This window comes from Lygodium microphyllum, chromosome 9 (assembly GCF_053477565.2).
Source record: "Lygodium microphyllum isolate KBCC chromosome 9, Lygodium_microphyllum_v1.1.10, whole genome shotgun sequence".
In the NCBI taxonomy this organism is placed as follows: domain Eukaryota; kingdom Viridiplantae; phylum Streptophyta; class Polypodiopsida; order Schizaeales; family Lygodiaceae; genus Lygodium; species Lygodium microphyllum.
Window position 1 is genome coordinate 66,977,488 of NC_141143.1, and position 27,046 is coordinate 67,004,533.

The 27,046-nt window shown below is 42.9% G+C and overlaps 1 protein-coding gene and 1 pseudogene across 1 annotated transcript in view; both read left to right on the forward strand.

Moving 5' to 3' along the window:
• Positions 1-27,046, forward strand: part of LOC148031125 (HVA22-like protein k) — a 112,741-nt gene that overhangs the window by 54,054 nt on the left and 31,641 nt on the right. Inside the window, exon 2 of the mRNA XM_087685677.1 lies at positions 10,366-10,424. Coding sequence (XP_087541803.1) covers positions 10,366-10,424 — 59 coding nt within the window. The remainder of the gene's footprint in view (positions 1-10,365; positions 10,425-27,046) is intronic.
• Positions 6,175-7,494, forward strand: LOC148031126 (uncharacterized; annotated as a pseudogene).

Sequence of the window (27,046 nt, forward strand, 5' to 3'; positions counted from 1 at the left end):
GAGCTCTTGGTGTCTTTTGAGATGGAGGATTGTCGGGCCCTTTCTACTCCTATGGATCCGAACTGGAAGGCCACTTCCCATTCAGCTTCTCCTATGGCGGATGCTTCTCGCTATCGTCAGTTGATTGGGTCTTTGATTTGGCTTCTCAACACTAGGGTTGATCTTTGTTTTGCTGTTGGGCTCTTCGCAGGGTTCATGAGTGAACCTAAGACGGTGCATTGGTTGGCTGCTCAGAGGATACTTCGGTATTTGAGGGGGACGTCTGATTTAGGGATTCATTATCCCGCAAGGACAGATGGTTCAGATCTTGTACTTGCAGGTTGGAGCGACTCGGATTGGGCCGGTGATATGGACCACAGGCGGCCTACTACAGGTTACTGTTTTACCTTGGATGCAGGTGTTATCTCATGGAGTAGCAAGAAGCAGCCCACGGTAGCCCTTTCTTCTACTGAGGCGGAGTATCGGGCTGCGTCTTCCACCACATGTGAGGCTGTGTGGCTTCGGAGATTATTGGAGGAGCTTGGGTGCTCTCAGACTCGTCCTACTTTGCTGCAATGTGACAATAAGAGTTGCATTGCCTTGGCACGGAACCCTGTTTTTCATGCCCGGACAAAGCACATAGAGATCCAGTACCACTTCCTCAGAGAAAAGCTTCTGGATGAGACCATCACTGTGGAGTACTGCAAGACGGAGGACAATCTTGCGGATTTGTTTACGAAGGCACTTCCCCAGGCTCTACTTCGGAGACATTCCAGATCCCTCAGGCTTCTGCCCTGCCCCGGCTCTGAGAGGGGGTGTTAGAGATCACAGCCAGGCAGGGCAGGCTAGTGTAGTCAGACAGGCAGTCGGACTGCACAGTCAGACTGCCATGTGGCAGTTCGACCTGTGCAGGTAGTCGGCTGCAGTCTCCTACACTTCTTTGCTCGCAGATTACAGACCGGTGACACGCGCAGATTCCGTCTTTGTTCGCAGATTTCAGACAGGAGACAGTGCAGACTGCAACGGACTTCGAGGTGAACAGCAGGTTGCATCGTCGAGGTGGAGACACGCAGTCGAGCGCACTGCGCCCGTGTATATATCTGCATATCTTTGTATTCAGCACGCTTTATACAGCAGATCTTCATCTTCCATTGTCTCTTTCTCTCTCTTCTCTCTCTGCGTTCTCTCTCTCTCAGTCCTACGCTTCCGCACCGCTGCACTCTGACAAGGGAAGACCCCTGCTGACATATCTGGAGGAATATCGTGAGATAATCCTCAAATTGGAAGGAATAGATGAATTTCAAAAAACAAGAGGATTCATTAGGGGACTAGATAAAGCCTGTAAAAAGGAAGTAAAAATGAGTTTACCTAAGACGCTGGAAGAGGCAATTAAATTTGCATTAATCAATGAAGATAATGTGCGTCCAAGTACACTCACTAGTCTCACTGATACGGAGCCCAAGTCTAAGGAATTGGAAATCTCAAAATTTGTGGGCAAATTTAAAAGGAAAATGCCATTCTTTAAGGGTAAAAAACAACCTTTTGAAAAGAAACCCTATGTGAGGCCAAAGTTAAGTCCTGATGACTTTGTTAAGGCCAAAAAAGAAAAGTTGTGTTTCAATTGCCTATCCCCTAACCATACTGCTTGGAATTGCCCTCAAAAGAAAAAGGGGGAAGACAAAGGAAAGGATAAGGACAAGGGCAAGGGAAAAGAAAAACAAATCCATGTAGTGCAGACCTTAGAATTAAAGGGCAAGGGAAAAGAAAAACAAATCCATGTAGTGCAGACAAAGGAAAGGATAAGGACAAGGGCAAGGGAAAAGAAAAACAAATCCATGTAGTGCAGACCTTAGAATTAAAGGGGCATGAAAAGTACAAATCTTTAGAGGTCTTGCACATGGATGTACAACACAAGTGTTGTATGTCAACTTCTATGTGGCAGCCTACTTTTGGGCCACATGATTTACTTAGAGTACATGGATGGATAGCTGGAAAGAGAGTTAGAGTCATGATTGATGACTCTGCTACACATAATTTTATTAATTATGCACTTGTTAAAAAATTGAAACTTCCCCAACAAAAGAGTGGGCATCAATATGTTGTTCGTATGATGCAAGGCCAAGACAATAAAATATGGGATACAATGGTATCCAATTTGGAAATTGAGATTCAAGGATATAAAGATAAACTTGATTTCCAAATTATGAACATGGAAAGAGCTGATATTGCTCTAGGGAGGGAGTGGCTATGGGGATTGGAACCATCCTTAAAACGTAGTTACCATCATAATACACTGAATTTGAAAGAGATGGTAAGACTTTTGTCATTCAAGGTGAACATGAAGTATTTGATAATCCTTTGCTGTGTTCTACTGAAGTTCAGAAGCTGATAAAGAAGGAAGTTTGTGAGGTATATATGTTATGGTCTCTTCCTGTACAGAACACTTTCACTTTCTGTAATATAAAGCAATAATTTTCTTATGTTTGTGAGTTGAATGTAAATAATGAATTAAGTAGTTTGTTAGATGATTTTAAAGATGTGTTTCCTTCTGATTTACCAAGTGGCCTTCCACCAGATAGGGGTGATATAAATCACCCAATTGACACAAATAAAGATACACACCCTATTTCTAAACCACTGTATAGGTTAAGTGAAACACAGCATCAAGAAGTTGAAAGACAAATTAAGGATTACCTTGATAAAGGGTTTATACAACCCAGTAATTCACCTTGGGCTTCACCAATTTTATTAGTAAAGAAAAAAGATGGTTCTATGCGACTTTGTGTTGACTATAGAGCACTTAATAAAATAAGGGTGAAGAATAAATTGCCTATGCCCAAAATGGAAGATCTTTTTGATCAATTACAAGGGGCAAAATTCTTCACAAAGATAGATTTAAGATCATGTTATCACCAAGTAAGAATTAAGGCACAAGATGTTCCCAAGTCAGCATTTCGTACTAGATACGGGCATTATGATTTTTTGTTGATGCCTTTTGGCCTGACTAATGCACCAACTACCTTTATGAAGCTGATGAATAGTGTTTTACGACCCTATCTAGGACATTTTGTAGTAGTCTTCTTGGATGATATCTTGATTTTTAGTAAATCAAGAGAAGAACATTTGGAATACTTACGATTAGTATTCCAACTGTTAAGAACACATTTCCTTTATGCGAAGAAAACTACATGTGAATTCTTTGCACAAGAGGTCAAATATTTGAGGCATATTATCTCGAAAGAGGGAATCAACATGGATCCAGAAAAAGTAAGGGCAATTATTGAATGGCCATCTCCAAGGAACCTGGAAGAGCAGTAGATCTTCCTAGGTTTATCTGGATTTTATCGTAGATTCATTCGAGATTATGCCAAAATAGCTGTTCCAATGATTGACCAACTTAAAGGAAAAGGAAAAAGTTTTAATTGGGGAACAGACCAAAATGAAAGTTTTCAAAAACTCAAGGTAGCTATTGCTACAGCTCCAGTATTATTAATAGTGAATCCCAATAAACCATTTGTGGTTGAAGCTGATGCCAGTGATAAGGCGATAGGCGCGGTCTTATTACAAGAAGGTCGACCAGTTGCTTTTGAAAGCAAGAAATTAGACCGTGCAAAACAGAATTATTCTATTTATGAGAGGGAGCTGTATGCAATAGTACATGCAATGAAGAAATAGAGGCACTATTTGTACGGTGCCAAACTTTTGATTTTATCGGATCATGAAAGCATTAAGTGGCTTAATGATGAACCGGATTTACACGAGCGTAAAGCCAGATGGGCCGAACTCCTCCAAGAGTTCGACTATGAGATAAGATATAGAAAAGGAAAGTATAATATAGTAGCTGATGCACTCAGCAGAATGCCCGTCATTAATGAATTGAGTTTTACTCAGTTCACTTCCAATTTGCTTGAATCTTTAAAAGGGAAATGCCAGGTTGATCCGGCATATTCCAACATATGGGAAGCAATAAAAAATGGGGATCCAAATGAAAGTGCTTCTACTGAGGAAGGAATATTTGACAATGTTCAACAAGGAAATGGAGCATCAGGGGTTGCTCAAACTGGATTCAAGTGGAAGAATTTTACCATTGATAATGGTTATTTACTCTACAAGGGTAGGGGAGAGCTGATGGATCCATTGCACAGGGCCCTCTAGAGGCGAGACAGGTGGCCACACAATAGTATACATCCCTACTAGGATCCACCACTAGACCCCCTGGATATGAGAGATAGAGAAGTAGTTTGGCAAAGCACGCAGAGGGTGGTTACAGAGAGGATGAGCAGAAATCTGATGGCTCATTTTACAGAGGAGGAGTTGGAGGAGGCACTTCGGGCACTACCCTCAGGAAAGTGTCCAGGGGAAGATGGACTAGATAAATCCTTCTTTGTGAGCTACTGGGATCTTATAAAAAAAGGCCTTCACTCAGCCTCTCAGGAGATTATGGCTTCAGGGACTATGCCAGAGAGACTCTCTAAGGGGCTGATTCATCTTATCCCGAAAGGAAGTGGAGATAGATTGGAGATCACACAGTGGAGACCGATCACCTTGCTTGGAGCTACCTATAAGATCCTTGCAAAGGCGATTAGTCTCAAGTTGGTGCCATTGATGTTAGATATTATACACCCCACTCAGACAGGATTTGTCCGAGAGCGCAACATCTTGGACAACATCTTCACCTTCTGGGAGACCACAGCTTTGGCTAGATCCAGGAGGCAAGACCTTATTGTGCTCCTTCTCGACTTTGAGAAAGCATATGATCGCGTGGATTGGGAGTTCCTGGAGGGCACAATGCTGAGGATGGGGTTTCTAGAGCAGTGGGTCAAGGGTGTAGCGGCTCTCTATTCTTCAGCACATAGCCAGGTCATGACTAGAGGGGCAAGAGGAGATAGATTCAGCATCCATAGATCAGTTAGACAGGGATGTCCACTTGCTTCGTTCTTGTTTCTATTTGTAGCAGAGGCCATGAGTTCCTTCTTGAGAGAGAGATCTACAGGTATCAAAGGCATCAGGCTACCCATCCTTGAATTTGAGGAGCTTCTTGATGTGGAGTTTGCTGATGATACAACAGTTTACTTGGATGGGAATGAGGGCAACTTTAGAGCCTTTGTAACAGCCATGGAGACATTTTGCAGAGCATCAGGAGCACTAATTAATTGGCACAAATCCTTTGAATTTTGGATATGCGACACTAGATAGCTAGAGTGGCGACCACACGAGGATTTCACATGGGTTCCCCGCGGGACCGTTGTGAGATATCTCGGATGCCATGTGGGGATTGACATTACCTTAGAGCAGTTGATGGCACCTCTCCTTTTGAGCATCAAACAGAAGCTTTTGTATTGGAGCTCCGCGAGACTCTCGTTGGCAGGAAGAGTAGTGGTTGCCAACCAAGTTCTTCTTGCGACCATGTGGTACATCACTTCTTGTTGGGCATTCTCTAGGTTGTGTATTGGCCAGGTGAAATGCCTCATCAAGAACTTCATTTGGTTAGGAGGAGATGGAAGTCCAGCCAGAGCAAAGGTGGCTTGCGATGCCATCATACAGCCTAGATCCAGAGGAGGATTGGGGATCATAGACCCAGATAGTCAAAGCAAAGCCTTATTGGTCAAGCTCATTGTTTGCTTCCAGGTGAGGAGCCCTGGAAGAAACTTCTGATGGGGAGGCTAGAGGACTTGACACCTATACATGGAGGACCATGGCAGCCCAGCATTCACTGGATATTTTAGGAAATCAGCACCAGAGATTTAGGGAGGAGCTTCGAGGTCAGATTTGCAACTGCCATTATTAGAGCTTGGAGATCTATATCTCCAGGGCTACACCAGCTCCCCCCGACTACTATTGAAGAGAAGAGGAGACAGCCTCTTCTCTTTAATCATTATTTGAGATCAGAGTTAGGCCACACCATTGGGCAGTGGACACACTTATCATGGGGGAGATTCTCTTTACAGGTCGCTACATCAGTGGGGGAGTGGTTTGCATTGCGGGAGTTACCACACGAGAACCAAAGGCAGAGATTACATGGTCTTAGGGGAGCCAGGGCTATAATTGAGGCCGTGATGGAAGGGGTTCCACCAGATTGGCAAATTGAAGCAGCTTCCTCTCAGACTTGGATTGGTCTTTTCTCTAGAGGGGATATCCTTCTAGCAGTCATTGCATCTGGCAGAGACAGGACATTTACTTTCATAGTTGAGGAGGATGGCCACCTTCAGTGACCTTATAGCACTCAGTGGCTGCTCCAGGCAGAGAATCAGAGTAGTGGCACACTCTCAAAGAAAATGGCACATAGATCCAGACCCAACCACTTGTCTTATAGATGGATGGAGATATTGGGCATACCAGAGGAGGCCTCTACAGAGACTTCAGTGGGATCCAGGAGAGTGGGTGTGGAGGGATCCCTTCCTTGATAGGCCATCTGACATCCCCTTCTTTGGCTACGCTACTAGATTGGGACGGAGGACACAGTCTGCAGCCATCCCTCATTGGCATAGAGAGGGAATCTTAGATGAGTTCCTATACGACTTTTGGAGGTGGCTACATCACAGCTTTAGGCCAAGGAAGATATCTCTCTTTCTGTGGCTTCTAGCCCATAGGAGTTTAGCAGTTGGCATTTGGCTTGGATATGGCAGGGACCCAATGGCTTGCACGCGATGTGGTGAGCAGAGGAGACTCAAAGACATTGCCTATTGGACTGTCCTAGAGCCCAAGAGATTTGGAGGAGAGCTCTTAGGATAGTATTCCATGGTTCAGCAGAGTCCATGGTGGCGACATGGGGGGCTGCAGCTTGGGTCACAGACAGAGGTCCAACATGCGGTTATGAGGACACTCAGGGGAGCATTTCTTTTCTCATCATTGGACAGCATGTGAGCAGAATCCCTACCCCAGACTACTCACAGACACAGTGGACTCAAGGACATTGTCACAGATGGGAGCTGATTTCCAGCATTATAGCTTGGTACATATAGACTGCGAGATGTAGCCAGGTCATTGATCTTCAGGATATACCCATTGGGGAGTCTTTATCGAGGATTTGGACAGAGAATTGTCCATACTCTCCATGGGAGATGGGAGAGGTTGCAGGGCAGCTCTGAGAGGATGAGGAAGAAAAGAGAGGCTTTCCTGAGGATTTGGGATTCAGACACCTTCTTTCACACTACTCAGATGATGATCTGGCACTTTAGCCCACCAGATTGGTTGTTTACACAACCATTGTATCTATGATGTACTTAGTTACTCTTCACAGAGTTTCTTGCACTTTGTATTTACCTTAGGGGGACTTTCTCCGAGGTGTTATTAATAGAATTCTCTTTTCTTGGAAAAAAAATAAATTTTGATGATTGTGAGAAAGCCCCAAAAATTTTGTCAATTTAGGAGAGAAATTGAAGATTTCTAAGCAAAATTTTTTAATGTGTATATTTCAGTGTGAACAGGGGCTTATCTGTGGGAATAATGCAGATTAAAGCTGGGGAGCATGACTATTTTATTGTTATTGACTGTTGGGCTGTATCCATTGGATGAAAACACGTCAGAATACTGTGCAAGCTGTCAGCGTGTAAAACAGGCTGTCAGGCGGAGTAACAGGATTGTTGGCTCACGCAATGCATGGACGGCCTGCTGATGAATGTTATGGATAGGGCAGCTCGCTGGTCAGAGCTGTTGAGCAGCATGGTGGATGGACAGTGCGCAGGCTGTCAGGTGATTTGTGAGCAGGCAGCACTGCAGAGCGACTGCATCAGACCAGGCAACCTTTCAGGCAGCTGTTACAATCAGAACAGCTGACGGGCAGGGAGCTGACATGTTATGGGCAGACTTTTGAGAACTGAGGAGTAGATGGTGACAAGGCTGAAGTAAGCATGAGCAGGCTGCACAAGGTGGGAAGCTCCACGGGGCAAAAAGTGGCGGCTGATAAGAGGTATGGCTCGGATACTACCGTTAGGTTAGGTCCTAGGATTTAGTAGCATGCACACACTCACACTCATAGTGAACGAGTGAACAGCGAGAGGAGAGTGCTGGAAGGCCACATCCACAATGTGAGAATGGTAATGAAAGTACAATCCCTGAGGTACTAGGTACCACACTGTTGAGAAACCACTTCTTTTGTGTATCCACCTCAATAAGGGTTTTGCACTGACAACCCCAAAAAGGGTTGGTGCCCTCAATTCTGTGCACTTTATTAGTGGGTGCCCACTTAGTGGTGCACCACCCTAGACAGCTAAGGCCTATGAATAGGCCACCTCTCCATTTATTCTACACATCGTTTTCATTCATTTGATACTCTCCCTTCGTCACACTAACACTCTTCCCTCTCCACAACACTACTGCTCATGCCCCTACTAGAGGACATTGCAATTCGTGGCCACCTCTCTCTCTTCTCCTTCAGGCACCTTGTTTCCTTCCCCCTTTTAAGGTGCATTTGGATGCTCCATCCTTGCCTGGTGTCATCATCAAACAGTCAATGACACTCCCTCCCACCTGGGGGTCATCAAGCTGCTGGCGTTTTGGGTCTTCTCCATCTAGTGTCACTCCAATAGGCTGTTGGCATCATCTCCACTGCTGTCTACATCTGTGTTTTCAGCTTGGATCTTCTCTCTCTTGCTTGGTGTCATCCCACACATCATTGATGTCAGTTTTCAGAGCTCTTGACTTCTGCATTTGCAGCTCATCACCCTCCGACTTTGGCATTTGCAGCTCCTAGGCTTCTGACATCATCCTCCATTTGGTGTTTTGCTGCCTAACCCTCTTTCCGACATTCGAGGACTGCTTCGCTCCCTCGACAGTCGGTGATCATCTTCTTCCTCCTTGACGGCATTCGAGGGCTACGGTTCCCTCCCTCAATAATTGTCCTTCAACTTCCAGTAATTACTTCAATAGTCCACTGCTTGGAGGACTGCGTTTCATTCCCTTCATTGTGTAGATTCCCTAGAGGTGCTGCCGCTTGATTTAGACAGGACAAAGCAGTCATCTTTTGAGCTTTGGCTCCATTGTATCAGCTCTCGTCTCATAGCATGATTCAGTGTTTCATCATCTTGTTCTTTTGTGTTTTTGAGTTTCTCTTCTCTCTCAGTTTTTGCTGTATACACTTTGCGTCTCTCTTTGCAAACTCTACTGTCTCTTTGTATCGTCACATATTCTAACATGGTATCAGAGCATACCTGTTATTCTAACACACACTCATTGATAGGTGCTCACACAGGAAAAAAACCCTTCTCTAGCTAGAAGGTAAAAAGGGCTTGTGGATAAGGGGGTGTTCACACCAGAACTACAAAGGAACACGATAAGTGTAACATGATTGTGGTTTGCCATGGTCTCTGGGTGGCAGCTCTCTAGACCCCAATCGTTGTCGGTACCACCAAAGATGCTTGTGCACATGCATTGCCTAAACACAAAACTGGAACACGAGTACCCAGCACGAAACCTTGTTGTACCCACCACTTGCAACAAGTGCCCCCTGTGTACACCTGTCTTTGCTAGTAGTGTCCCATACCACCCTAAACAAGATATAAACGTACATGTTAGGCATAAACCATCACGCTTCCCTGAGCAAAAGTGGTTTTGTGCATGCCATTGTATCTTGCACTAGATTGCAAGTTGATGCTTTGATACCAATGTAATGCCCACCTATGATCCAACTTGCACACGAGAGGGCTGATGATAAGCTGGCTGGAATGAATAGAATGGGATTATGGATGCTCTTTCATAGGCTCCTATTTATAGAGGATTTGGGGGGCATTTGACTTACCGCCTAAAATAAGCCACTTAATAATAAATAACGTTAATGTGCTTATGGGGCTGGTTCAAGGAGACTTAATGATGGGTTAATCGAACTACTAAAATTAGTGGCTCAACAAGGTGCTCCAACATCTCAAACTTGTCCTATTCCATCTATCTATCACATGATGGCTTCTCGCCATTGGCATACTTCATCAAAATGCCATGGGATATGCAATACCTATTACCACGGATACTGATGTTTTAACTCAGCACCCTGATTTGTTCACTGTCTTGACTTAGTGAGTAGGATCTCTTCCTATCATATTCCTCCAATAGAAAGGATCTGAAATGCCTTTACTTGGCCTTCAACACGCAAGCCCGAAACAAATGTGTTTTTTCGCTAGATCTCATAACATATGTCATATTTGCATTCTATCAATAAACTTAAATCTCAATTGTCACAATGTAATTCTCTTTCTGTTTAAAAAGAATGAGGTCGATCTTTGTTGCACTGTTAACAATCATGTGTATCTGTTGGATGTTGCATGTCTTTATTCCTGAATATGAACTGTTTCCCTGGCTCTGCACATTTATGGAATAAAGGCTTGGTATTGTTTATATATTATCCACCTTTCATGTCTGTTTTTAAACTATGGGCTTATGTTTTAATAAATGCAGGTAGGCTTGCGCTTACTTCTCTCTCCAGTGTCGCCAACAATTATATCAAGAACAGCATGGTATATTTTTTGTTTTAGGTCTTTTAACTTATTTATTCAGCTTTAAGTTAATTTGTTGTTTTAAAGATTATCAGGCTCATGGAAAAACAATAGCAGAGTGGTATGGACAAGGTTTGCAACTTTAAAATTTGAAGTTCGTTTGGCAATGTAATCCAATAGTTCTGTTTTGTTTTCTGCTGCAAGTCAAAATTCTAAACTTACTGTAAATTAGTAAAGAAAGTTGCCACTTCACTGTTCCTTCTTAGTTACAACTACAAGTAGCATGCCACATTGTAAAGATTCCACATGAAACCACTACCAGGAAAAAACCTACCTTGTTGGGCCAATCCACATTGATATATTCTCATTATAGGGCAGATGTGATCAATTTTGACTAGTTGGTTTTGGATGTTTGACTATTGCGCTTGCTCTCTTTCTCTCCTTCCGTTTCAACTCTACAAACTGGTATCAGAGCCAATGGCTCACACAAGCAGGCAATCGTGACTGGTAGCCATTGCTGAGAGTGCAGTTGTCACCATTGGGACCAACAGGCATAACAGTCTGTCGGGCAGTTGAGGAGTAGGCAAGCAGGTAACATGTGTCAATGGTCGAACAGTGCAGCTGACGGGCGCCAGGTGTAACGGGCCAGGTGACTGACTGTTTGCGATGGGCGACTGCTGTGCAACTACTGCATTGATCGGAGGTGTGTAGTCGCGACGGACTGTTGGAGTGCTGCGGGACGGGACTGGAGGCGTGCGTCAAGTGCGCATGCATGATGGGCGACAGAGGGCTGCACGAGTTGACAGGCCATCATGCTGCACGGACGACGGGCAGCAGGTCAATGACCCCAATATTTCTTTTTTCTTCTTTCTTAAAATCAGAAATCTTTAGTCTGAGTTATTTCCCCTCATGCGGGTGTTCATGTGAGCAAGCACAAAGCACGAATTTGTGCCAATTTGCTCCATAAAATTTGGGGCTTTTCCTAGATTTGGTGCCAGACACGTGTCAGTGACTCTGACCCCATAAATTGCAAACATTGAGTGGATGGGTCTCAGAAATTTTGGGGATTTTCAGATGCAAGTGAATTTTTTGCTTGTTTGATCCAATTTTTTGGAAATTGTGCACTCTTGGACCTTGAAAATTTGGGGCTTTTGTAGAATTCATGAAATTTCTGCAACATTTATCCATATTTGATACTTGGGAAGATGTATTTATGCAATTGGAGCAGATTCACTACTGAAATTTTCGGACTTTTCACATTGGTGATGTATTTTGAGTCGTTTTGAGACTGGACAGTGAAATTTGCAGCAGATTCACTGCTGAGTGGGAGTCTTTTGAGTTTTGGATGCTTCAAATGTTGAAAAAGGAAGCTTCTCTTGGTACATGTATTGCTGAATACTCGTTATGCAGTGAAACAGTGCTAAATACAGCATTTGGGTCATTGCATTTGGGAATTTCGGTGATGTATTACTGAAGTGGGAGCTATCCTTAATGCAAATATATCAGATTTGAATAGTGCATATGCTATAATTAGTACTTGAGACTGAAATTTGCAGTTGAACATCTGCTTCTTGGACATGTTGGAAGTACAAGAATGTGTATTTGCTGTTACAATTTAGCAACCTTGCTATTAGCTGAAAGCATTCAGCCCTTTATTGCAGCTGTGTATTGCTGAAGATGGCTGGTAGTACATCTACATTTGACACAAAGAATCTCTTTGAGATTCGTAAATTCGACGGCAATGGTTTTGATCTTTGGAAAGATCGTATGCAAGGTATACTCTTTCTAAAGGATTGTGATGATGCTTTAGAAGAACATAAGCCTGTTGCTTTGTCAGGTGAGGATTGGGCTAAAATGAATAAAAAGGCCATTACTTACATTAAAATGGCTGTCACAGATGATATCTTGGTTGATATAAAGGGGCTTGATACTGCCTATGTAGTTTGGGAGAAACTCAAGGCTACTTATGAGAATACAACTCCTGTCAATCAGGTACATCTCATGTGGAAGTTGGTCAACTTGAAGCTTGATGAGTCCAAGCCTGCCTCAGAGCATTCGAATGTTTTCATTAGTATTTTTAGTTAGTTATAGGATGCAGGTTTGCCAATTTTTGATCCTAAATTGAGGGCTATCTTCTTGCTCATGACCTTGCCTGATTTATGGGAAGCATTGGTTGTGTCATTGAGAAATAACCCCAACTTGACATTTGATGGTGTGCGTGGTTCTATTCTAAATGAAGAGATTAGGCGCAAAGCAAGTGGAAAAAACTGTGGATTAGCCTACAATGTAAGAGGAAGAATTGAAAAAAGATATAATGCTGCAAATAAAAACAAAAATTGCAGCAAAAGCAATGAAAAACAACAATATGTAACTTGTTATCAATGTGGTCGCTAAGGGCATAAAAAGCCCGATTGCAGGTACTCTAAAAAGGAACAAGAACGCAAGAAGCAGACTAATGCAAAAGGCAAAAAGAATGACAAGGATAGCAGCTCTAACCCCAAAGAGATAGAAAAAGTAAATGTGGTATCTAGTGTTGTTATTGAGGAAATAGAAGATAATAAAGATGCTGATTTGCTGGTTGCATTTTCAGATTTGCTTTCTATGACAGTGGAGGACATGTATATCACTAAATAGATGTGATAGATGCTTTGTTGTCAGCTCATGATGGTTTGTCACAATCGTGGATTATTGACAACGGTGCTTCTTTTCATGTAACTCTATCTTTGGAGTGTTTTTCTACTTATGCAGAAGGTAATCTTGGAAAAGTTTACCTTGGCAACAATCATGCATGTGATATTGAAGGAATGGGCACTGTACACATGGCTCTAGAAAATGGTTAGGAATTGATTCTTCATGATGTTAGGTATGTACCTGGCATCAAGAAGAGCTTGCTTTTTGTTGGGCAGCTTGACAGCAAAGGTTACTTCACTACTTTTGGTGGTGGTATGTGGAAAATACAGAAAGGATCTATATTAGTCACTAGAGGTGGTAAAAAGGAGACTCTGTATTATCTCTACTGCAGGGCACTTTCTAGAATGTTTGTTGCAGTTGCTGAAGTACAGTCACACATGGAGTTATGGCACAAGCGTCTTGGACACATGAGCCAAAAGGGTTTGTAGGTACTCTCTTTACTTGGACGAGTTGATGTGAAAAACTCAAAGCTTGACTTTTATGATGATTGTGTTCTTGGTAAACATGTAAAGAGCCCATACTCTTATGGAGCCTCTAGGAAGGCATGTATCTTGAATTTAGTCCATTCTATTGTTTGCACCATGCCAATAAAAACTCATAGTTTCCGTTATTTTGTGCCTTTTATTGATAATCATTCTAGGAAGCTATGGGTCTACTTGCTTAAGGAGAAAAGTGAGGCATTGGATGCTTTTAAAAGGTTTTATGCTTTGGTTAATACTCAAAGGGCTTAAAGTTAAAATGCATAAGAACAGATAATGGGGGAGAATATGTATCTAAAGAATTCAATAAGTTTTGTGATGAAAATGGGATTAAATAAGAGCTTACAACTCCTTACAATCCATCATCTAATGGTGTGGCTGAGCGAATGAATCGCACGTTATGTGAGAAGATTCGGTGCATGCTGTCCACAGCTAATCTCTCGCAATCGTTTCGGGGAGAGGCACTTAAAACCGTGGTGCATATTTGCAACCGATCTCCATATCGTGCACTTGAAAGTGGCATCCTTGAAGAGGTTTGGTCTGGCAAACGTGCTTTATATGGCCACTTAACAGTCTTTGGTTGCGAATCCTATGTACATGTATCTGTTGATAGCAGAACCAAACTTGACATGAAATCTCATAGAGGCATCTTCATGGGTTATGGAGATGAAGGTGAAATGGGCTATTGAGTTTAGGTTCCAAGCATAAAAAAGGTGCTACGCCGCTGGGATGTGGTATTTAATGAGTCAAAGCTGTTGAAAAATGTCACATCTAATGACTCAGACACAAAGAAAGTTAAATTTCAGCATGATCAGTTACTTAAGCAATCATCAACCACTGAAAATGTTGATTATGACAATTAGCATATCATTATTGAGCCAGATGAAAATGGCAGCAAGGGGATGTTGAACATCAGCTTGAGCACCAAAATTAGCATGCTGAAAATGAATTATAGTAGCCTGAAATTGTATTAGAGCAACCTGAACATGTAGTTCAATAGCCAAACAATGAGGTCATTGACATTTCCTTGGATGTGGATCCATTACCTGATAACACAGATCATTGGGTAAGAAGGTCTACATGTCAAAAGATGACGTACCAGCGAGACAGTAGGGTTTGTGGGGAGGAACACGGAGTGAACTCAGCAAACATGGAGAAGAGAAGAGAAGAGAGAAGAAACTCTGATGAATGGAATGATGAAGTTCTGAATCATGGAGTGAATGTAATACAAGGGAACAAGGGTCCCGTAGCACAAGGAAGATAATGAAGACAGCCACGAACTACGAACCGCAATGTCCTCCTGAAGGGGTGTGAGGGCGTGGAGAGGTTGGAGAGAAGAGATGACAGACTGAATGAATCATCCGTGAGGAATGAATGAGAGTGACGTATAAATAGGCACAGTTAGTCTAGGATGGCCCCCCTTTTTTGGGGCTGCAAACCCTAAATGCAAAACGCAGAAATGCAAAAAACGCAAACTATGGGTGAAGGGTTTCTCAATACCCCCTCTTAGGCCCAAAAAGGGAGACAAGAGAAGAGTGAGGTGGAGATGCAATGCTACATGTTGAAGAATGCTCATGTAGCAAGTGCCACTTGGACAATGTCCCTCGTGGGAAAATTGTTCACTTACCCAAGCACCCTAGTACATAGATGATGAAAACATGCAATGCATAGGAGGAATGTCGGATTTTGTGTGGTGCCGAGAACCATAAGGATATGTTTGTACTCGATCTTGACAGGTGGCTCCATTCTAACCAAGGGATGAAGACAAGAAGAAGAGAAGGAAGGTGTAGGGATCCCTAAGATCCAAGATTTCCACCGGAAAGGGAACTTGCAGTAAAGAACAGGAGGCAGAGTGAACTGGAGAATCCGTAACTCAACCTCAGAAGAGAAGCCACTAGCTCCGTGCATCCATGCTGGAAGGAATACGAAGGCCTCGTCTCCAAGTCGCGGTTGAACTGCCGAGGTCCCGATCTAGGTGGTACCTAAAGATCCTGGGTATTAGTAGAAGAGATGATTGGTCGAAGACAGCCACCCCAAGAAAGTAGAGGATGGGTGAAGAGCTTCATGTGGAATAGACTCCCCCTCTGAGGTGGAAGGGTCCCCGCCGAAGTCGAAGAAAAAGTAGATGCCCCCTTTGAGGGCAAAGAAATAACATCCCTCTTAGAATTCCCCTCGGAAATAGATAGGGAATCCAAAAACTCATGGATCACGGACTCCAAATGTCTGATGACGAAAGAAGTACCGCCGTCGTGCGGAAGAAGGTATTTGGGGTGCCGAAGAGCTCCCAAAGGTAGCCTCTCGAATCTGAGTAGTCGAGAGTGGGGAAGGGTATGGCTCAGAATGAGCAAGAGGTGGGAAATAATCGCTGTCTCTCAGTGGAGCAGACTGGGTAGTCGAAGAAGAGGAAGGAGTCGAGCAGCCACTGTCTCTTGAAGGAGGGGATTGACGAGGAGACGGTATCAAACAATCACTGTCTCTCGGTGGAGCGGATTGCAGAGCCGTAGGTTGTGGAAGCCATTGTACCTGAAAATAAGTGGGAGAAGACTGCCGCTGGCATTGCGACGATCTCCAGGAGGTCGTAGCTCCAATCGATCCTCCATGTGCTCGAAAGGACTTAGTACGCATCGGATGCGTCTTATTGCCTTGAGCATAGTACTCTGATAGCCAATGTAGAATAATCTCTGTGGCCCAGAAAGGAGAGGTGGCACAAGGAGTGCCTGGTGGAGGACGCATGTACTCGGAGGGGTGGGAGCAAAGGTTGAAGTCGGCAAGCATCAGTGGTGTGTCCGGTGATGCCACAGTAGGAGTACCCAGTAGTCTGGTCATTTTTGGTAAATAAGCCATGGATACCAGTGTGCCTTGCTGAAGAAGGAAGAGGTCAGCCACCATGAACCACGAACCGCAATGTCCGCCTCGCGGGGTGTGAGGGCAGTGTGAAGCACAAATCACAGTGTCTGCCTCAAGGGGTGGGAGGGTAGTGGAAGGGCTGGAAGCACGAACCGCAAGGTCTGCCTCAAGGGGTGGGAGATAGTGGAAGGGCTGGAAGTGAGCTGCCAGTGGGAGGAGGATGCGACTAGCAGTAAGAGGTTGCAACCAGTAGAAAAACGCAAGTGAGGAGAGAGAAATATTAAAAACGCATGCAGGATAGCCTGTAGGAGAGAAAGACTAAAAACGTAGGCAACAGGTGAGAGAAAGACTAAAAACGCATGCAGGACAGCGTGCAAGAGAAAGAAAGATTGAAAATGTAGGCAACAGGACTATGATGATGTGGCAGGTTGTACGGCAGTAGGTCTGCACAGGAACAGTAGTCGCTTGGCTGGAATCAGCTCCAAACTGCGTGAAGAGGATTGGAAATTAGGCGCCAACTGATGGAGACAGCAATGGACAGCTTCGGCTGAGATGTCCTCCGCGAACGGGGTGTGGGCAGCAAGCTGAAACATCTGAAATTTGCAAAAACGAGATTTTCATGCAGCAAGAAAAGAAGAGAAGTGGATGCCGAATTCGCCACCGGTCTTTGCCTTCACGGCAGTGGAGGATCTTCGTTGCTAGGTGAGCAGATTCAGCTCTAATACCATGTCAAAAGATGACGTACCAGCGAGACAGTAGGGTTTGCGGGGAGGAACACGGAGTGAACTCGGCAAACATGGAGAAGAGAAGAGAAGAGAGAAGAAACTCTGATGAATGGAATGATGAAGTTCTGAATCATGGAGTGAATGTGATACAAGGGAACAAGGGTCCTGTAGCACAAGGAAGATAATGAAGACAGCCATGAATCATGAATCAAAATGTCCTCTTGAAGGGGTGTGAGGGCAGTGGAGAGGTTGGAGAGAAGAGATGACGGACTGAATGAATCGGCCGTGAGGAATGAATGAGAGTGACGTATAAATAGGCACAGTTAGTCTAGGATGGCTCCCTTTTTTGGGGTTGCAAACCCTAAACACAAAACGCAAAAACGCAAAAATGCAAACTGCGGGTAAAGGGTGAAGGGTTTCTCAACACTACACGTGTTAGAAGACCTATACAAAGATTTGATCTTTCTTTGGACTGCATTTTGCTCATAGATGAAGGTGAGTCTCTTACGTATAAAGAGGCCTTATCATGTGAATTAAAGAAAAAGTGGGAGTTAGCTATGCAGGAATAAATGAAGTCATCGTATCAGAATGATACTTGGGATTTGGTTACATTGCCCAAGGATAGGAAATCCATTTCTAACAAATGGTCTATAAAATCAAATGTGTAGATGGCAAGCCCAAATACAAAGCTAGACTTGTGGCCAAGGGCTATACACAAAAGGAGGGCATTGATTTTCAGGAAGTGTTTTCTCTTGTTGTCAAAATGACCACTATTCGAGTGTTATTTACCATTGTAGCATCTATGGAACTTGAACTTGATCAGATGGATGTTAGAACTGCATTTCTGCATGGTGATCTGGAAGAAGAGCTGTACATGAAACAGCCCGAAGGCTTTGTTATACAAGGAAAGGAGCATTTGGTATGTAAGCTTAAGAGAAGCTTGTATGGTTTGAAACAAGCTCCTAGACAATGGTATAAAAAGTTTGATGCCTTCATGCTCTCATATGGATTTAACAGGAGTAGTGCAGATCACTGCGTATATATTAAGAAGGTTGATGATAGAAGCCTTATTATACTTGTGCTTTATGTGGATGATATGCTTATTGTTGGTAAGTATAAAAGCCAGATTAATGCATTGAAAAGACAGCTGAATTCAGTCTTTTCCGTGAAGGATTTGGGTGCAACTGATCATATTTTGGGCATGCATGTAATATGAGATAGAGAGCAACAACTCTTATTTCTCTCACAAGAAAAGTACATCAGCAAAGTACTTGATCGTTTTTCTATGGTTGATGCTAAGCCTCTTGGTGTACCTTTTCCAACTTATCTTAAGCTTAGCAAAGCAGATTGCCCGAAAGATGATGAGGTAGCGAGTACTATGAAGGGTGTTCCTTATGCTTTAACTTGTGGTTCACTCATGTATGCTATGGTTGCTACTAAACTTGACATTGCTTATGCAGTGGAAATTGTAAGCAAGTTCATATCAAATCCTGGCAAAGCACATTGGGAAGCAATGAAATGTATCTTATGATACCTTAAGGGTACATAAGGGAAATGTATTTGCTATGGCAAGGGTACGTTAGATTTGTAGGGGTATTGTGATGCAGACATGGCAAGTGACTTGGATACTTGCAAGTCTACTAGCGGGTACGTCTTTACCTTGACTGGTAGGGTGGTTTCTTGGTGCTCTAGATTGCAAAAAATAGTAGCACTCTCTACCACTGAGACTGAATATATTTCAGCCACTGAAGCTTCAAAAGAAGCACTTTGGCTTGATCACTTGATCAAGGATTTTGGGTTGCCTACCAAAACACCTGTACTTAGATGTGATAGCCAAAGCGTTGTATGTCTAGCTAAGAATGCCATGTTTCATGCATGTACCAAACATATTGATGTTCGGTATCATTTTACTAGACAGGTTCTGGATGATGGTCTAGCCACACTGACTAAGATCAAATCACAAGATAACCCTGCAGATGTTCTCACTAAAAGTCTTGCAAAAGTTCCACATGAGCATTGCATCAAACTTGTGGGAGTTGGTTAAAGGTCCGCTTCGGACGTTTAAGTGGGAGGTTGTTGGGGGTAAAGGCCCTTATGTGCTCTCCCGTGTATATATTACTTCACACACGTGAACTCACCCTAGTGGGTGTAAGTGTATTGTACCCTAAGTATAAATACATTCTTTTATTCTTTGTGTGTACCACAGTGGTACGCATATATCTGTCGACTCACTCTCACACTGTCTCACTGTTGAGCAATGTTGAACACCTTGACTATTATGCCTGCCCTCTTTCTTTGCTTCCGCTTCAACTTTACACTCTTTTTTCTTCTTTCTCTCTCCCCCAACCCTCTCTCTCTCAAGCCTCTCACACCCTTTGTTTATCTCAAATCTCTCTCTACAGTATCATATCATATCATCTCTCTCTCTCTCTCTCTCTCTCTCTCTCTAGCCTCTCCCTCTCTCTAGCCCACACTTCTCTTATTTGTATGATCATTCATGTATGGTGTATCCACTCCCATCAATGTACTTGTTTGTTGTAGGTAATAGTAGCACGTGTTGCACATGTGGCATGAGGTTTTGGCATGTTACCTTCAAGCATTCATCTTATATACTCTCATAGCACTGCTATTTAGACTTTAAATATCTATTCTATTATCTTTAGTGTAAATAGTCAAGTTAAATTTTTTTTAGTACAAATATCGTACCGTACCTTATAAAATCTTAAGGTACCATTTAGTACCGTATTTTATCATAATGTACCATATTGTGCCTTTCATACTTCACAACTATACGAGGTCTAAACCTTTGAGGTGTGACGAACATGTTGCATGTGATTGAGCCATCAAAATTCTCTTTCTTTGGAAAAGTTAGGGAAGGACGAGCACTTGAACAAGCAATGCCATGATAGCTATTTGTAGAATGGAGATGTGGATGATGAAGAAAGATGGGAGTTATGAAGGGATGGTTGAAATGTTCCCCTTGGATCCAACTTGCACAAAAGACAAAACATAAGCTGTACCCACACATAGAACCATGAAGGGGATGTATACTAGACTCACCTTCTAGTCTTAGAGCCAAATGGGCTCAACCCCAAGCCTAGTGCCAATAGCGTATTAGTGCACAACACATACCACGAGCTAGCATTCCATATCACTAATTGAGACCATCCTAGTGAATGAATGTGATGGCCAATGGGCATGAACCCCAAGAGTGGTGATTGCACAATTGTTGGGATAAAGGCCTGTTTGACCTCCGTGTAAAGTACATGCACATTATTTCGTTGTACATGTGAATGCACCCTTATGCGCCCTAAGTATAAATACATTTTATTCTTTGTGTACCAACACATTGTTGGTACACTCATATTGAATCGTACTTCACTCTCCCTCTCTGACTCTCACTAGCCGTCACACTCTCATGCTCACTTCTCCTCGAACTTTTGCTACATCCAATTGAGCTCCAATAACTAGTATCAGAGCACAGAGTGCATACTTCTCGAGATCAAACCTTGAGGCAAAAGGAAGTCAGTAGAGCAGGAGTTTCGACTCTCAACTCAGAGTGGGCTGCAAACGGACTGCACGTGACAGTCAATAGGTGCCAGCCGCCCGACCAACAAGCACCAGCAGGGGTCCATAGCAAGCGACCAACGGGCGTTATGCGTAGCTAACAACCAGCATCAGGTTCTAGCAAGCGCATGTGGGCAGCAGGGGGCTAGGCGACGACTGGAGGGAGTCGGGGTGACTAGCAAATGTGGATGAGGAGGCAGGTGATGGTTGTGGGCTGGCGATGGGCAGGCGAAGACCCAGCGATAGGCGTCACGTCAGTCGTGATGCGACGGGACGGCAGGTCAACGGAACCCCCTCCCTGTCATTTAAAAAAAAATAAAAATAAAAAATTTGCATTTTTTTCCAAACCCCTTTTATCCCTTTCCTCTGACAGGGATCATGCTAGTAGCATAGGTTCTAGATCTGTGCAAATCTGGCCTGGAAATTTGGTGCTTTTCCTAGATTTGATCCTGTTCATACTTGTAGTGATACTTGTGTCAAAAATTGCAGACATTGTGCGTGTTGATCTCAATTATATTGGGGATTTTGCCAAATTTGTCGGAATTTTACTCATTTGAGTAAAATTTCCTAACATTGGACCCGGAAAATTGGGGCTTTTCATGCATTGGTAAAATTTTGCTCAGTTGGGTCAGATTGGCTGCCATTTATGTAATTTTGGACTTGAAAATTTGGGGGTTCATGCAGAATTTGGTAAATTTCTGCATTTTTGCCCGTGTGGTGGCTGGTTCATGTACAAACAATAGAGATTTATTTCTGGTTGAAGAAGAACAACAATGTGTTTGCTGGTTCAGCTTGTGCTTTTGCAGTTCAGGGGCATTTACTCTTGTGTTCGTGATAAAATGGTTGCAACTTCTTCCAGTTGAGACATCAAGAGTTTGATGGAAATCAAACGGTTTGATGGTCATGGCTTTGACCTTTGGAAAGACCATATGCAGGGCATTTTGTTCCTAAAGAATTGTGAGGATGCTTTGCAGGAAGATAAACCCCCACTAATGTCTGATGCAGATTGGGCCAGAGTAAACAAAAAGGCTATGGCTTACATTAAGATGGGTGTCACTGATGACATCTTGACAGACATCAAGGGTTTAGATACAGGTTATGCAATATGGGAGAAGCTGAAAACTACCTATGAGATCTCCATACCTATTAATTGGGTGCATTTAATGCTCAAGTTGGTGAAAATGCGATTGGATGAGTTAAAGCGTGCAGTTGAGTACTTGAGTGTATTTACAGGCATTTTAAATCAGCTCAAGGATGCAAATTGGACTTTGATGATAAGTTGAGGGCGATCTTTTTGATCATGACACTGCCTGACTCTTGGGAGACCTTGGTGGTTTCTCTTAGTAATAACCCCAATCTCTCATATGATGGCGTGAGGGGTTCAATCTTGAATTAAGAAATTAGACGTATGTCTAGTCGGTTATTTTTGAGCCAGATGATGATGGACAAGCTCAGCAAATAGGAGCACAAGGAGGTCATGGATAGCAAGATAGACTTACTGATTATGAAAATGCAGGTGCTGGTAATGAAAATGAAGGTTCTGTACAACATGAACAGCATGCTGAAAATGGCTTACAGCAGCCAATAAATGCTGAAAATAATATACCTCCAGGTATAGATCCAATTTCTGAAAATGTTGGTCATTGGGTACGTAGGTCTACATGCGTAAGAAGGCAACCGCATAGGTTTGATCCCTCCTTACATTATGTGATGCTTACAGATGAGGGTGAGCCTCTTACATACAAAAGGCCAAGTCATGCGAATGCAACAGTAAGTGGGAGCTAGCTATGCAAGAAGAGATTAAATCTCTATGTGCAAATGATACTTGGGATCTTGTGTCATTGCCAAAGGAAAGGAAGCCACTTCCAAACAAATGGGTGTACAAAGTAAAGACAGTCAATGGGAAACCCAAGTACAAGGCAAGACTTGTTCCCAAAGGGTATGCATAAAAGGAAGGGATTGACTTCCAAGAGGTCTTCTCACCTGTTGTGAAGATGACCACTCTACATGTGCTTTTTGCTCTCACTATTGTATTGCACTTAGAGTTGTATCAAATGGATGTAAAAACAACTTTCTTGCATGGTGACATTGATGAGGAAATCTACATGAAACAGCCTGAGGGCTTTGTAGTCCTTGGAAAAGAGCAGATGGTGTGTAAACTAGAACATAGCGTGTATGGGCTGAAGCAAGCACCATGGCAGTGGTACAAAAAGTTTGACACTTTTATGTTATCTCATGAGTTTACACGCAGCCATGAAGATCATTGCTTGTACTTGAAAAAGAATACAGATGGCAACCCCATCATACTTGTTTTGTATGTGGATGATATGTTGCTAGTTGGGAAAAGAAAGATTAGCTTGGATGCTCTCAAAAATCAGCTGAAATCAGCTTTCTTCATGAAAGATTTGGGGAATGCAAAGCATATTAGAAAAGTACATTGAAAAGATACTTGACAGATTTAACATGGTTGAAGCTAAGCCTTTTGGGGTACCCTTACCTCCTTATCTTAAGCTTAGTAAAGCTAACAGCCCAAAAGATGATGTGCAAGCAAATGTTATGAAGGGAGTCTCTTATGCATAAGCTTGTGGCTCTCTTATGTATACTATGGTTGCTACTCGTCCTGGCATTGCTCATGCAGTGGGAGTTGTTAGCAGGTTTATGTCAAATCCTGGCAAAACACATTGGGAGGTTGTTAAGTGTATTCTTTGATACCTAAAGGATACACAAAGAAAGTGTATTTGCTATGGGTAGGGTGCACTTAGTTTGGAGGGTTATTGTGTTGCAGACATGGCAGGTGACTTGGACACTCTTAGGTCCACTAGCAGGTATGTCGTCATAGTTGATGGTGGGGCTCTTTCTTGGTGTTCCAGGTTGCAGAACATCGTTGCACTTAGTACCGTTGAAGCTGAATACATATCAGCTATACTGAAGCTTCCAAGGAAGCTATATGGTTGAGCAGACTTACAGAGGATCTCGACATGTCTATGGGTACTGCAGTTTTGGGTTGTGATAGCCAGAGTGCTATGTATCTGGCTAAGAATGCCATGTAGCATTCACACACAAAGCATATAGATGTGCGATATCACTTTATCAAATAGATTCTGGAAGATGGTCAAATCACATTGACCAAGATCAAAGCATAGGATAACCCTGCAAACGTTCTCACTAAAAATCTAAGCAAAGCTCAGCATGAGCATTGCATACGACTAGTGGGTGTTGGTTAGAGGTTCACTTCGAATCTTTAAGTGGGAGGTTGTTGGGATAACGGCACGTTTGACCTCTGTGTAAAGTACACGCACATTATTTAGTTGTACATGTGATTGCATCCTTACGCGCCCTAAGTATAAATACATTTTATTCTTTGTGTACCAACACATTGTTGGTACACTCATATCGAATCGTACTTCACTCTCCCTCTCTGACTCTCACCAGCCGTCACACTCTCACACTCACTCCTCGAACTTTTGCCGCATCCAGTTGAGCTCCAACAACAATGATGTACATAGATGGCCCTTCCTTTGGAGTCTTATAAGTAGGATTCGGTTGCTCTAACTCTAAAGTGCTCTAGTGCATTTACACTAGGTCGCTTTATGACGCGAGGTTGTGACCAATGCTGTTGGTGCCCATTCAGATGTCCAAGGATGTACCACTCCCCCCCTTATGGATGGTTGCTCTCAGTAATATCCTTGACCATGAACCATGAAAAGCAACTCTTCAATGAACATATTGATTGCCAAGTTTCCTTCTCCTCAAGGCGGTTTTTCCACTTAACTAAATATTGAGTATAAGTGATGCGATGGGATCATTTTACCCTATGGTCAAGAACAAATTTAAGTTTGAGTGGAATATAATGAGTATTATATTTTAATCACAAGACTTCCTTGATTAGGATGATCAATTCGTCTTATCCTAGTCGTTCTTTCAAATGATGCATGTGGAACGTTGGGTGAATTTGGATGTCTGAAGGTAAATCCAATTGGTAAAACATGCTACTAATCTTCTTGGTGATCTGAAATAGTTCACAATTCCTTGAAGATAACATGTAGCACTTGCTAGCAGTCATTTAATCAAAGTCACTTTTAAGGTATATCCACATGTCCTCGTGGAGCTCTCGAGGAGTATGGTTTTGGTTAGCATAAAACATAGCACAATCTTCAGCTTAATTGTTGACATTTCCGCAATTGTGTAGGAAGTCAGCTATGGATTGTATCTTCACTCATTTGAACTTGACAATAATTGGTGGTTTGGCTCATTATCATACAAAATGGGCTATATCCAATAGCTGAATGCTTAGCATAGTTATAAGCAAACTCAATCTATGGAAGATAACACTTCCAATTAGATTGTTTATGGGAGACATGCACATAGTGTATCCTCCATGGTCCGATTTGTTCTCTTGGTTTGTTCATCAGTCTATTCTTGCTTGTGTAGAGGAGGAGATCTGGATACAAAATTACATACTCAAGCAGTTCTTCGCTCCCTTTCTACTTTTCACAAGCAAGGTGTTATTCTCTTCTTCATTGGTTGGATTCCCATGCTTGCCAAGATCCGTCCGTGGTTGACATCTATCCTTAGACTGATTATGTGGAGGAGATCTTCGCTGGTCCCTGTGGATTCTACGAGGTTGTGCTTCTTTCCACCTTGGCATTGTATCTCCTCCTTAATAAGCAGTCCCTTTTCTTTGAAAAACAGTTAGTGCATATTGTCTTGTGGCATCCAATGGTAGATTTCCAATATTTGCTCAAGCAAGCATGTCTAGTATGGGTGGAAGTGAAGAATTATCTGGTAGTTCTCTTGGCCCTTCTCAAGGATGCAAGGGCTGCAATAGGCCATGTGTTGGTCCCCCAAGTCTAAAGGCTGCCAACCGCAATCGATTGTGTATGCTGTGGGATACTATCGGAAAGAGACCCAATTGGTTACACTTCAATTGTAGTAGCATGCAACCTCTTTGGTTCTAGCTTAAGTGGGTTACCTTTGTTGGTCATTGCTTCTCATGTGGTCAATTGAGTCATTTCAAGGTTAAATGTCCTGACAGCAAGAGCACCTTGGTGGATTAGCCCATGGATATGAATGAGAACAAAGAGCAAATCATGTGGTCAACTGGGTCATTTCATGGCTAAATGTCCTGACAGCAAGAGCACCTTGGTGGATTAGCCCATGGATATGAACGAAAACAAAGAGCAAATCAAGTCTTTACATTCCGGCCAACAATAGACTATTTTGCCTAGTTAGTCCAAAGGCAAGTAGCTAGCTTCTTCATTGGATTTAGGCATGCAGGGATGGTCGGAAGCTTGCCATAATAAAGGAAAAACAAAGGAGACGTCCGTGTCTACAATATCTATTGTGCCTTCCTCTTCATAGGACCCTGTCCACACCTATTTCTGTCTCCAAGATAAATCCCTTGATATGCCTACTACCCGAGTTTTTACTCTTGCCAAGGATCCACTGCCCTCCAAACAACAATTGCAATAGCAATACTGGAGCCACTCATCACCGCAAGCCTATGGCCCTCTAGCTCAGTTGGCCTTTGACTCTTTTGGTAGAGTAATCACTCTATGGGATCGCAAGTATCCACCCTCTCTTCATGATATGAGCGCCCCTTAATCAAATTCACAACATAGTTGCATGTTCATAATGGCTTAGAATTGAGTTTGCATTGTGACACGTTTGTGGTCTATAATACATTAGTGATGTTGGACGATCAAAGTGAGAGTATAAAGCTGGGTGCACAAGAGGGAGAAGAGAGCTCACGTACAAGAAGGAAATCTTGCTTAGTAAGTTGCTCAAGTACAACTAAGGTACACTCTGTCTACTCTTGAGAGTGACCTCCAGGCTGTTTATATAGCCTTAATGTGGACTAGGGTTAGGGTTTCCCTTATTCTTCAGTTCATTCATGCCTCACCTTCTCTCATTCAATCTTGCTTACTCAGGGCTCCCATGCTATACTTCGAGCAACCCCCCTCAATGCCAAGGTGGCATTGGATTACATATCATGTAAATGGTTCCCCCTTCCTCAATGAATCAATGGGATGCCTTTATAAAATAGGCTACAAGGATGTTTATGGAAAGATGATACAACAGATGCTAGAAAAGTTGGTCATCATCAGTTGCTTTGGAGACATATTTGGCCTCCAATTCTTTGGGTACTTAATGAGAGTTTGGACATTTACGAGTGTGCCTTGTTTATTTACATTTGTTGCACTTCATCTTGTTGGGATATTTTTTTCCAACAGTTGTTCACAATGTCCTTTTTTGATGCAAAAGGAACATTTAGTAGTCACAGTACGGACTAAGTTGGTTTGTTGAGGTAGGTGCTGAGTCGGTGCTACCTTCC